The following is a 13,862-nucleotide window of genomic DNA, read 5'->3' on the forward strand; positions in this document are numbered from 1 at the left end:
CGCCTGAAAAATTCTCCTTAGAAATCTCTTAGCCGTCTTTCACAACGATCGGGAACGTCTTACTTAAGTTAAAATCCTGTAAGTATACTGAGGTGCAAAAACTTAAACCGGGTGATCCTGCGCGAAGCGTCGCATTTAGTGAGTTGAATTTTGCATGGCGGAAAATTGATCTCAATCTAATTCTCTTCTCATTGGTTTCACTTACGTGGGTACTTACATTCTCAAAACAGCCGGTAGTGGAGTGCCGAAAAAACTGATCTGCTCAATAAGGAACCACTTTATGACGAGAAATTAGGGCTGAGTACTTTCAAAGTACACCATAATTTATCAGGCCGTCACTATAGCTTGCACTCGTATTGCCCGACCGGCGAGAAGCAATAGACTCATTCTCACCTCAGCTGCGGCTCTTCGTTATCTGGATTACCCTGTAGATTATTCGCACAATATATCAGTACGTACTGGCAGCTCCAGAAAAGAATGTTGAGCACTCACTTAGTGAAATATCTATTATAATTGAAATTTTGAGCTTAGGCAAGGAGTGGTCGAGGGTTACACACAATATCTTACATTTAAGTCAACATTTGTCTTTTATTTTCACCGTTATATAATTGTTTTTGTCTATATTCACACCAACATTCCAAACTGAAATCAATAGCAAAATCATACTCTTTTGAAAAAAGAAGTAGTATACATAAATATCTCGGAAAAAATAATAGTGTTGGTAACATTGGATGATGCAACTTGGTCAAGCGTTGTGTGGTTTGTGTGAGAATGTGTACGAAATTGTCTCTGATTCTGTTTCCCTGAATTGGTTCGTCACCTGAGGAGGTGCACTGAAGAGGCAGCATGTCTCCTTTGTGTTCTTACGGCTCCGGTACCTCCTGAGGTTCCTGCAACAGCCAATTACAGTTGAAACATTAGGACATTGAATGGAAAAACATTACACGTAAATACGGTTGTGTTTGTGTCTTACGGGGAAACAAACTAGTTTTGGAACTTTTGATCCTATTAGATAAATCTCTTTCAAATCAACTGATTAGTTTTAATATTTTTCAAAGTAGAACACATTTTAGATTTTAATTAATCGTTAATTATAACTTGAGTCCAGACGTTTGGGCAGTAATAGTTCAGAATGCAAACCGACGTACCTGGTAGGAACTGCCGTCTACCCGCACTTTCGTAATGTAGCGAGAGTAACATAAGTTTTAGGGGTTCTAATAGGCCAGTACCCTACAATTTATGCAAATCTCATAGCAGAACTGTTGTCCGGGTAGAATATACTGTACTTCTTATTTGCCTTGCATTCTAACCTATTGTAGCCTAAACATCCGGGCTGTAATTCTAACATTAGCTCAATAAAATAGAACAGTGTAAGTATTTTGGTTCTATGGTCAACGCATAGTGGGACACTATTTCAGACGCCTGTGCACAAGTAAATGCGGCCTGGATGAGGTGGCGGCAAAACTAACTATTTATTTATTTATTTATTTATTTATTTATTTATTTATTTATTTATTTATTTATTTATTTATTTATTTATTTATTTATTTATTTATTTATTTATTTATTTATTTATTTATTTATTTATTTATTTATTTATTAGTGTCTGTTTTTACGGTGGCGAAATTCGGGCTCGAGGCCCTCTCTTACACTTAACCACATTCTACTCAAAATCTTAAATAAAATATTAAGATTCTTAATATAGACCTAGTTAAAACTACACAAATTAATACAAATGAAAACGAATTAAATAAATTACTAACTAAATTAATATAAAACTAATTAATATTAAAAACTCTTCAAAATGACTAATCCTCAGGCACGCACACATTCATACTTCAACTATTCAGTCAGTTGTCCCCAGCAAGGTAGTCTCGGCAAGCGACCTTAAATTTTGACGAAGAGCTAGTTTCTCTGACCTGAGGTAGCAGGGAATTCCATAGTCTGGCACCGGTCACCACAAATGATCTATTAATTTTATTAATGCGGTGCACTGGAATAGAAAGAAAGGATCTCGAACATGTATTTAAGTTGTGATATGAAGAGAGAAAGGTGAATTTAGAAGAAATATACAGTGGCTGATTCTCAGCCAACACTCTAAACACCATCGTTAAAATGTGTAGCTGCCGACGTTTATCAGGCTTTAGCCATGAGAGAGCCTGATAGTATGGGGTGACATGAACATCGTACCCGATATTGTAAATAAATCGCAGACAGGAATTCAGTGTTCGTTGAAGTTTAAGTGTTTCTTCTCTTGTCATGTCAACTAGAACAACGTCACAATAATCAAGAATAGGGAGAACCAGTGTCTGTATTAGTTTGGCCTTAAGCTCAAATGGAAATACATCTCTCTGCCGTTCAAGAGGGTGAAGAACTCCAAAAATATTTTTACGTATTTCTTTTCATTCATAATTATTCTGAGATTTTTAACCGTTTTTCTGTAGGGAATAATGTTACCATTCAGTAGGCTAGGCGGGATTGCGACATTCAATCATTCAATCAATCAATCAATCAATCAATCAATCAATCAATCAATCAATCAATCAATCAATCAATCAATCAATCAATCAATCAATCAATCAATCAATCAATCAATCAATCAATCAATCAATCAAACAATCCTGATCTGCATTTAGGGCAGTCGCCCAGGTGGCAGATTCCCCATCTGTTGTTTTCCTAGCCTTTTCCTAAAGGACTTCAATGGAAATCAATATCGCTACATTGTTTGAGGAGCTCAGTAATTTTCGTAATCCAATTATGATTGCCTGAGATTTTGGGGAGTTTAGTATAAGAGAATTTCGTTGTGCATATATACTGAGTTGTCAGAGGTCATTGTTAATATCTTGTATTGTTTCATGTAAGTCTGAAGTCTTGCAGTGTCGATAAATTTGTAGATCGTCAGCATAGAGGTGGTCTGTGTTATTTCCTATAACTGATGGTATGTCATTGATATAAATACAGAAAAGTAAGGGCCAGAGAATACTGCCCTCTGGGACACCACTAAGTTTCATTTTCCATTTAGAGGCCTTGTCCTTTACTGTTACACGCTGCTCACGGTTACTCAAATAAGAACTAAAAATCTAAAGAGCAGCCAGGTCAAAATTTAGCAGTTCCATTTTCTTTATCATAGTCTGAATTTCAATAGTGTCAGAGGCGCTACTGAAGTCAAGAAGGATAAGTATAGTGAGCAGTCGTTTGTCCATTGTGTTTCTAATGTCTTCACTAACCTTCAAAAGTGCTGTCGCAGTATTGTGGCCCTTCTTAAATCCAGATTGCATAGGGTCCAGATGAGCATTTTTATTTAGGTATTCCAGAACTTGTTCATACACTTAACGTTCAAAGGCTTTTGAAAGCTCAGGGATTATTTACACAGGACGATAATCAAAATGTGACTGTGGGTCTAAATTCTTAGGATAGGAATAATATTGGCTGTTTTCCAGACAGTAGGGAAAATTCCGTTTAGTAAACAGTAATTTAGTATGTGCGTCAGTATGGGCAGGACAGCACCCATAATCTTATGTATAAAAGTAATCCAGTACAAAGCCTTTTTAACTACTGATATTCTCTGCGATCGTCGGATACCAATCCACCTGAAGTCCAAGGTTTACAGGACTGTTGGTGGCCCAGTCGCTCTGTATGGCTCTGAATGCCGGCCACAATCAGTGACGCACGAACAAGCACTTCATGTCATGGAGATGCTCTTGCTTCGCTGGTCAGTTGTCCTCACCTGGCTAGATCATGACACTATCTGGAAATACGTCACGTGGTTGAAAGTAACGGAGAACGGTGGAACGAAGTGGATGATGCAGAAACATTTCAGATGTTAGCAGTAAGGTGGACATAAAATGCAGACTAGCACAAACAAAGAAGGAAATTTGCTTTCTTCGAACATTGATATAGGAATAAGAAAGGTGTTTTTGAAGTGAAAGATTGATAATAACTAGCTCAGGAAGAAAGAGAATAGAAGATTTTGAAATGCGGTGTTACATAAGAATGCTGAAGGTGAGGTTGCTAGATCAAATTCTGAATAGAGAGATAGTGAATCGAACAAGTGAGAGGAGAATCATTTGGCGATATTTGACCAGCAGAAGGGACATTTTAAGACACCCAGGACTTGTTCAGTTGGGCTTTGTGGGAAGTGTAGGCGGTATCCAACGTTTAGTACATAATCGGGTGGCGCGGACGGCTGCATCAAATCAGTCTACGGGATGATGACCAAAACAAAAACATTCTTCTTCTATTATCATTATTATTATTCAATTGCCATGTAGATCCAAACAGCGATAGCAGCAGCTAACAGCAATGTCCAGGAGTAAGTTGTAGATATTGTGGAGAAACCAAACAGAGATTACGTGTTTCAATAAATATTCATTGCCTGAGATTGCAGATAAAGCCCGCAGCTCGCAATATACATAGAGACGAGCCCATTCATTCCGTTAGAATTTCCATGTTTGCGCCGTTTGCGTCGCCGTCATGCACCTACTGATATTAAAGATATTCCATGACCGGCACTGCATTTGCGTTTAAATGAAAACTGAGCGATGGACTGCCGCCTGGTGACACTGCACAGAAGCAATTCCCCATTTATAGACAACTGATAGTGGTTCACGGCAGACAGTGGTTTGCTATGGAACGAGACGAGGAAATGGACACTATAGCAACAGGCGACGAGCTTGTAGTTCTCAGATCTCCACCAGAGCTCTCTCTCGCGTTTGAGTCAGCCACTGCCTTCTGAATCTCTAAAACTGTTATCGACCTAGGTTAGTGTTTCCACAATTTCTTTGTGTAAAGGGGACATTTCGATATTTTATTTACAAACCTGGGCCATTTCGTAAAAAGAAGGAACATAGTAAGAATATCAGAAATAAATTTCCCACATATAAATTAGAATAACACTTGTACTTCAAAATACACAAATCAAAGTTCAAATTCAAAATTCATAAGAGTATTCTTCAATCCATTATGAAATTGTTAAACAATTTTTGACGTAAATATATCTCATGACTGGGGGTCGTCTGAAAATTTGCTTTACGGAAAAAGGAGTCACAAAATTTGCCACGGAAGTGTAACCTAGCAACCGTGCAGGCTGTGATGTAAGGTATGGATGGATGGATGGATGGATGGAGTACAGCTGTGTACAGCACAGCAGCGGCCGCCGAACCTGGCCACGTTACTTAAAAAGGGAATCAACTTTAAAGGAACAAAATAAGGATACGTGTTTGTAGTAGATTAAAGTTCCTCAGTACAGCCATAGAATTCAACCTTGAGGAGTATTTCCCTCTTCCATTAACGCGTGCCGGCAACATAAGTTTTTTAACAAATATTGCAGGAGAGACACGTGTTTTAACTTTAAGAAGGATTTTCAAAATTGGACTGTTGTAATTTGAAGAAACGGCGTTTTACGATTTTTAGTTTTTAATTTGGACTATGAACTCACTTTAAGAATGAAGTTGAATGTACTTGATACATACTGTGTATAGAGTGTTTTTAATGTGTTCGAACTTGTTTTAATTGTTTGTGTGCACCATCATATAGACACTGTCTTATTTATGGCTATTTTAATTTAGACTACTTGAAACAGCTGAAGATGGCTCTTAAGAGCCGAAACATTTGCTTTGTTTTTTGTAAATATAATTGATCACTAAGAGTGATTGTAAGGCTGTATTGATTTGGTAGAACTCCCCAACCGCTATCATCTAAATTTGGAGTCAGTTCGGAACAAGGATGAAGTTTTAAACTTGAAATGGGTTATTTTTATTTTTGCTACTGGTTTTACGTCGCACCGACATAGATAGGTCTTATGACGACGATGGGATAGGAAAGGTCTAGGAGTTGGAAGGAAGCAGCCGTAGCCTGAATTAAGGTCAGACCCAGCATTTGCCTGGTATGAAAATGGGAAACCACACGGAAAACCATCTTCAGGGCTGCCGACAGTGGGATTCAAACTCACTATCTCCCGGATGCAAGCTCACAGCCGCGCGACTCTAACCGCAGGGCCAACTCGCCCGGGAGGACTGGATTCCATAGTCATTTTTATTATGGTTAAGGCTCAACACTGGCATTTGTGAAGGATCACTTTCCCTCAATGTTTCGATGTAAACTTATAAAACCAATTCATATTTCTTAAAGTCTTTTTTAAGTGTTTTCGCAGGCCTCTTGAGCCTCATGCGGCCCGCGGACCGTCCGTTGAAAACCTTTCATCTAGAGAGATCACTAAATTATCAAGGATAAGGTTCAAGACAGCATACAGTGGAGGAGAACAACGAGGAGAACCGTTCCCAGTTTATTAGAAAAAAGCTAGAAGAAGAAGAAGAAGAAGAAGAAGAAGAAGAAACATTTGGCTGCCTGTTCTAAAATATCTAATCGTATTCTTGGCTCTCAAAGCAGAATATGTAACACAAATAAGAGACATGCAATAATGATAAGCGTGTCGAAAGAACTCACTAAAATACTACTGTCAAATCTATTCGAACTCAAAGCGACCCATTAAGTTTGATATTAAATGAGTTCATCTTTTAATCTCATCATCCAGCATTAATAAACAGTGAAAGCGCATTAGACATTTTATGAAGTAATAAATTTATGGTAGCGTTTAAGAGATACAGTTCGAATCTCTTTGTAAAGAAATGGAGCAGCAGAGAAGTCGAGGATAAAATTAAAAATGTTTCATTCTGGTGAAACCCATTTTCTTCTTCAAATCTGGATTCGCTCTAGTAGCAAGTCAATGTATTTACATGACATTATTTTGGAAGAGTTACGAAAGAAAGCCAGGAGCTGAGGCACTCATTAAAAGATGTTATGAATAATCACAAATTGTACAATATTAGTAATAGTATTATTTACAGAAGAATGGGAAAAGGAAGTTGAAACTGAGTTCGGAGAAGATCAATGGAGCTTCTCTAGAAATGTAGGAACACATGAAACAATCCTGCCTTTACGTCTGATCGTACAGGATCGAATTAAGGAAGCCCACGTACGTGGCGTTTGTAGATCTAGAAAGGACGATTTTTACTACTGATTGGACCAATATATTTCAGATACTATAGGTGATCGTGATCAGATACCGAGAGAGAAGAATTATCTACAATCTGTCTTCATTGATAAGAGTCGAGAGATTCGGAAAAGAAGTAGCAATCCAAAATGGAGTGAAACAAGGCTGCAGTCCCCCCCCCCTTCTTTTCAATGTTTATATAGAACAGGTAGTAAAGGAAATCAAAGAGGAATTTGGAAAGGGAATCAAAATCCAAGGAGAGGAATTCAAAAAGCTCATATTTGCCGATGATGTTATTTTATCTGAGTCAGCTACCTCTGTGGATCAGTGGTAGAGTGTCGGTCTTCGGATCCCAATGTAGCGGGTTCGGAAGAAAGTGTCGTATGATGTTGGCATGTAAAAAATCTCTGGTGACACATTTGGTGTTTACCCGACAAAATTCATTAAATCTCAGCCACAGACGCCAAAGAGAGTTTTGGTTTGTTCAGTCTACCATCTTGTCGGCCTAGAGTAAAACGGAACGTCGTAATTGACGAGGAGACAGCCAGATGGCGTCAAATTGAAATGTCTGCATACGGTAGCTGAGGCCATACGATAATAATAATAATAATAATAATAATAATAATAATAATAATAATAATAATAATAATAATAATAATAATAATCAGACTGGTGAGAGGAGATCGATTTGGCTCAATTTGACGAGAAGAAGAGATAGAAAGATAGAACACATCTTAAGACACCCCGAACGTGTTCGGCTGGATTGAGAGAAGCGTAGGTGATGAGAACGGTAGGGGTAGACCAAATTATGAACATAAGAAACAGATGTGAAACGTGTAGCACAGAACAGGGTGACAAGGAGAGCTGCATCAACCAGTCTATGGAGAGATGGCTCCAACAACATTATTTCTAAAATTAAGTTCCGAGAAGGGAACCATCAGTTCGTTTCACCGATTGCGAATATTAAAGTGTTTCAATTGTCAATTTACCAGCGTTTCGCCCCAGTGTAGCAGTGGGCTCATCAATTAGATTGCACCACATCTTCAAGACGCTGCCGGCTATAGTCGTAATGTTGAGAGATGTGTGCGGACAGTTCTTAGAGTTAGGTCCATTTCCTGCCTGCCTGGATGGAGAGATAGGAGTAGGGGTATGGTTGGCATGGACACGTGGGTGGACCCACTGCGGTTGCCATGGAAACGCGGATGGACCCACTTCGGTTTCCATGGAAACGTTGGTGGACGCACTGCGGTTGCCATGGAAACGCGGATGGACCCACGTCGGTTTCCATGGAAACGTGGGTGGACCCACTGCGGTTGCCATGGAAACTTGGGTGGACCCACTGCGGTTGCCATGGAAACGTGGGTGGCCCCACTGCGGTTGCCATGGAAACGTGGGTGGACGCACTGCGGTTGCCATGGAAACGTGGGTGGACACACTGCGGTTGCCATGGAAACGTGCATGGACGCACTGCGGTTGCCATGGAAACGTGGGTGGACCCACTGCGGTTGCCATGTAAATGTGGGTGGACCCACTGCGGTTGCCATGGAAATGTGGGTGGACGCACTGCGGTTGCCATGGAAACGCGGATGGACCCACTTCGGTTGCCATGGAAACGTGGGTGGACACACTGCGGTTGCCATGGAGATAAACACGCAATAGTGAGTACTTCCTCCATGTACCGTTGGCATCAGGAAGGGCATTGGCCGTAAAACAGGTGCAAATTCACACGTGGAACACATTTCGCACCCCCAAACCCACAGCTGTGGGAAATGCGGAAGGAGAGAAACAATGTATTCTGTTCTTTTGAACTATTTACAGGATGGCCCAAAAGTCCGTTAACATTCGACGAGGCAATATTTCACGTAATATTGGAGGTAGGCTAATAATTGACATGTCATGGGGTTTTACGGACACCAAAATAAAGTACACAAAATGATCATCAGATGGCGCTTCATACGATACATAAGCACTAATTAACAATCGAGGTTTAGGAAAAACGATGTTCTTTATAACACATACTCAACATGTCGGCCGTCATTCACCAACAACACCTGTAGTCGAGGGGCAGTGTTATGAACAGCACTGTACGTCATATCCGTAGGTATGGTGAGAAATAGCCGTCGGATGTTGTCTTTTAGCATCCCTAATGAGGTGGGACGATCGCGGTAGACTTGCGACTTCAGGTAACCCAACAATCAATAATCAGACGGATCGAGGTCTGGGGACCGGGGAGGTACATCCTCTCCTTTCATACTGCACACGGGTCTCATGCGGAATCACTAACGAGCTAGTCACCAGCGCCATCTGTTGGCTTCGTTGTACACTCGTTGTTGGTGCCAATAAAACCCTATGCCATGTGAAGCATGTGTGGCCATTTGTACTTGACGTGTTGCTGTCCACCACCATCTGTTGGTCATTTTTATAGACTTTATTTTGTTGTCAATAAAACTCCATGTCATGCCAATCATGTGTGCCAATTATTATCTTCAGTATTGCCTCGTCAAATGCTAATGGGTCAGGGTACAATTATTGTTTTATTCTTTTAGTTAGTTATCTAATACCCTCAATTAATCAGCCAATCCCGCAATCTAAGGATAGCGTGCTTGCCCCGGGTTCGATTCCCGGACAGGTCAGGGATTGATTCGAAGTCCACTCAACCTACGTGATTAAAATTGAGGAGCTATCTGACGGTGAGATGCTGACACCAGTCTAGGAAACTGAGAATAATGGCCGAGATGATTTTCCGTACTGACCATGTGCCAGGTTTTCGAGTTGAGCAGCGATTGCTTGGTAAGCCAAGGCTTATCAGAACTGTCGCACCATACGGGTTAGTTAATATTTCATTACTTTTTAATGGAAGTTCTAATGGCTTTACGTCGCACCGACACAGATAGGTCTTATGGCGACGATGGGACAGGAAAGGGCTAAGTGTGAAAATGGGAAATCACGGAAAACCATTGTCAGAGCTGCCGACAGTGGGTTTCGAACCCACTATCTCCCGACTACCGGATACTTAAGCGACTGCAGCTATCGAGCTCGGTTTAAAGGAAGTGTGGATTGACTGAAAATGCACTTGGAGACCTCATAAATACCTCTTTCTGTTTATGGTCAGTAAATGCAAGTGCTGGTCTAGCCAAAGGAATCGCTGTAGTACTTTTTTTCCATACTTTATTACCTAGTATAATCGGACCGCCTCCCCTCCCTCCCACACACACACCTCAGCCGAACCCCTAACCGCAAGAACGATAATATAATACCGTTAAAAATTAAGCTTCTGTTAGAAACTTTGCGGTGCGGTTATTCGATACGAGACGATGTTTTGTGGCTTTTTAATACTAGGCTGCTACGCGAATTCCAGAGAAAGCCAATAAATATTGCAAAATACAGGAGCAGAGGACGTTCATATCGTTAGGACCGAGTGTTAATTACTTCTCCCTCCCACTAATAACCACCGAGTTCCGATGTGGACCGACAGAGCTTGAAAATTAAGTTCTAATTCAAGGATTCGTGGCGAGAGTTAAAATGTCTGAGACATTGTAAGGTCTGATGTCTGTTCAACGTAGTTGTACCAAAATCTCATGATGGATGCAGCGTTTCTTCAGTGACAATGACCGGACAGAATGTGATATCAGTGCAAACTTTTAGACAGTAGAATGCAAATTGATTTGGCTGTGTCGCCTCACCCACGCTTCCGTAATATACTGACAGTAACATCCATTCTACGGGCAGTAATAGATGAACCCCTAATGTATATGCATATCCCATAGCAGAGCCGTTGTGCGAGCTAGCACATAGTTGTTATACGCTTCAGTAAGATTGCATTCTAACCTATTTAAGGGTAAAGCAAAGTGATCCGTTTACAGGCAATTAAGGCCCCTGGAGGGGTGGAAGGTAAAGGCTTCCACTATCCGCAACCTCCAACTGTACCCAACTAAAGCAGTTCTTAACATCTATCTTTCTGGAGGAGTACGCAAGAGGCTGAGATCAGGCATTCTTGTGTCGAACAATCAGGAATATGTATATTTCGAAGAAAATTGTTTCTCTGCTTTAGCTTTATATTCTTTAAACCCATGTAGTCCAAAATAACAGAAGGGCTTAATGATTTACTTTCTTACTTATTATATAATGTATGTCTTAACCTTACTGGATTTGGTATCTGTATTTTCATTTTTTTTAAAGTTTCTTGTTTAGTTTAATACTTTAATATTATAAAAATGTAGTTACTGTTTTCATAAATCTGCATTGTATTATAAGAAGACGCTGCATAAAGGGGCTTTTCAGTCTCAGTGGCATGTAAATCATGATCAATAAATTCAATTCAAATTCACACTAGATGGGGTACAGTGGTTAGCTCTACGCCAGGCCGCCTTTGCCCCCAGAAATTAACCCGGTACTCATTTTTGTGTAGATTGAGTGAAGCTCAGGGACATGTGAACCTCCGGATTAGGAAATTTCGCTGTTGAAAATTTTTCGACTTTGAGGGGGAACCGAAACCACGTCCTTCCGGGTGAAACGAGTAGGCCTTTAGCTCCTCGGCCAGGCAGCCCCTGTACTGATTGCCTTTGAGATATGAGTCCATTGACGCATATTAAGAATTTCCTCGACAGAACACATAACAAATCAGGAAGTATTATGGAGAGCCCGCAACGACATATAAATTGTTAAAACTGCTGGCAAAACAATAACTGAATATTTGGGGATTCAATAAGACATCCTGAGAGGTTTGGACTCCTTCAGTTAATATTTAAAGGGAAAGTAATTGGTAGTCGGGTGGGCGCGGACACCTCCGATGACCTGGCTAAACATTTTGCAAATTTCATCGACAGGACTACTTCAAACTACGGTGAACAAGAGAACACTTGTCATGTTGACTGCAGCATCCGGAAAAGAACTGGCACATTAAGAGGAATAGAATGTAAGAAGCCATTTAAAAATAAGAATTGACTTTTGACTCCTTTGTTAACATTTGATCCTCCAGCGTAACATAAATATTAGTCTCTGAAGCCTTACGCCCACATGATGGCTACTATCTATTTGTTAAGGGTTAACTTACCATCAGCAGGTATCATTGATTACCTTTTCCAGTAATGAGTGCGTTTCCCCGCGAACTTCTTTGATTACGCAATCATCGATACCTGTTCCTGACATACGCAGGGTGAGATTCATTTGGTCTGACCGAGTGATTGCCTGTGAATTCATTTAACCCACGACGGACGCTATCCAGTGAGTTATCAAACTTCATAATGGACTTGTAAAAGGCTGAAATGGACATTTTCTAGTTTTAAATCCAAACAGAACTTCACAGCATCGACTATGATATCATTCTCTTCCCCTTATGGGCTATGCCAATGTCTTGGAAAACGTAACACGGGGAACAATACGGGATATATAAAAACTCAACATCATGATTTTAGGAATTAATTCCTCAAATATAGAGGGAAGAAAGGGGGTATGATAACGTGGGTTTAGAAATGCATTATACAGAGTTGTCCGTACGTGTATTTATTGAAAGCTTGCTGAGACACCACTTACAATTATTGTTACACAAGCAATGACGTTGTGATGAGGACCTAACCTACCTCCAGGTCCCCGCATACGATATCCTCTCCTCTGCAGCGCTTGTTGGGACTCTACATTCTTACGAAGAGGAGAACATAGATTTCTTACGTACTACATTGTCAGATTACTTGGAAGGCACATCAATAGCATCCCGTGGACAGCTGTACTTCTTGCACCCCATTCAATTCACTCACTTTGCTGGCAGGTACCTTAATTCGTACCAACATAAATATGTCTTGTGCCTGGGAGTCATCTGAAAATTAGCGTTACGGAAGTGCAACCGTGTAGGCTGTGATGTAAGGTATAGTTTGGATGACCAGACAATGATACCTAGCAACCGTGTAGGCTGTGATATAAAGTATAGATGGATTACCAGACAATGTTACCTAGCAACCGTGTAGGCTGTGATGTAAGGTATATATTGGATGACCAGATAATGATACCTAGCAACCGTGTAGACTGTGATGTAAGGTATAGATGGATTACCAGACAATGTTACCTAGCAACTGTGTAGGCTGTGATGTAAGGTATATATTGGATGACCAGATAATGATACCTAGCAACCGTGTAGACAGTGATGTAAGGTATAGATGGATTACCAGACAATGATACCTAGCAACCGTGTAGACTGTGATGTAAGGTATAGTTTGGATGACCAGATAATGATACCTAGCAACCGTGTAGACTGTGATGTAAGGTATAGATGGATTACCAGACAATGATACCTAGCAACCGTGTAGACTGTGATGTAAGGTATAGTTTGGATGACCAGATAATGATACCTAGCAACCGTGTAGACTGTGATGTAAGGTATAGTTTGGATTACCAGACAATGATACCTAGCAACCGTGTAGACTGTGATGTAAGGTATAGTTTGGATGACCAGACAATGATACCTAGCAACCGTGTAGACAGTGATGTAAGGTATAGATGGATTACCAGACAATGATACCTAGCAACCGTGTAGGCTGTGATGTAAGGTATAGTTTGGATGACCAGATAATGATACCTAGCAACCGTGTAGACAGTGATGTAAGGTATAGATGGATTACCAGACAATGATACCTAGCAACCGTGTAGGCTGTGATGTAAGGTATAGTTTGGATTACCAGACAATGATACCTAGCAACCGTGTAGACTGTGATGTAAGGTATAGTTTGGATGACCAGATAATGATACCTAGCAACCGTGTAGGCTGTGATGTAAGGTATAGTTGGATTACCAGATAATGATACCTAGCAACCGTGTAGACTGTGATGTAAGGTATAGATGGATTACCAGACAATGATACCTAGCAACCGTGTAGGCTGTG

The 13,862-nt window shown here is 40.5% G+C and overlaps 1 protein-coding gene across 2 annotated transcripts in view; it reads right to left on the reverse strand.

Moving 5' to 3' along the window:
* Nucleotides 1-579: 579 nt before the first annotated feature.
* Nucleotides 580-13,862, reverse strand: part of LOC136886849 (two pore potassium channel protein sup-9) — a 201,415-nt gene continuing 188,132 nt past the window's right edge. For both annotated transcript variants that reach the window (XM_067159696.2, XM_068230454.1), the window contains exon 5: nt 580-890. In XM_067159696.2, the coding sequence (XP_067015797.1) occupies nt 864-890 (27 nt within the window). In that variant the 3' untranslated portion in view covers nt 580-863. The remainder of the gene's footprint in view (nt 891-13,862) is intronic.

This window comes from Anabrus simplex, chromosome X, assembly GCF_040414725.1.
Source record: "Anabrus simplex isolate iqAnaSimp1 chromosome X, ASM4041472v1, whole genome shotgun sequence".
Classification (NCBI taxonomy): Eukaryota; Metazoa; Arthropoda; class Insecta; order Orthoptera; family Tettigoniidae; genus Anabrus; species Anabrus simplex.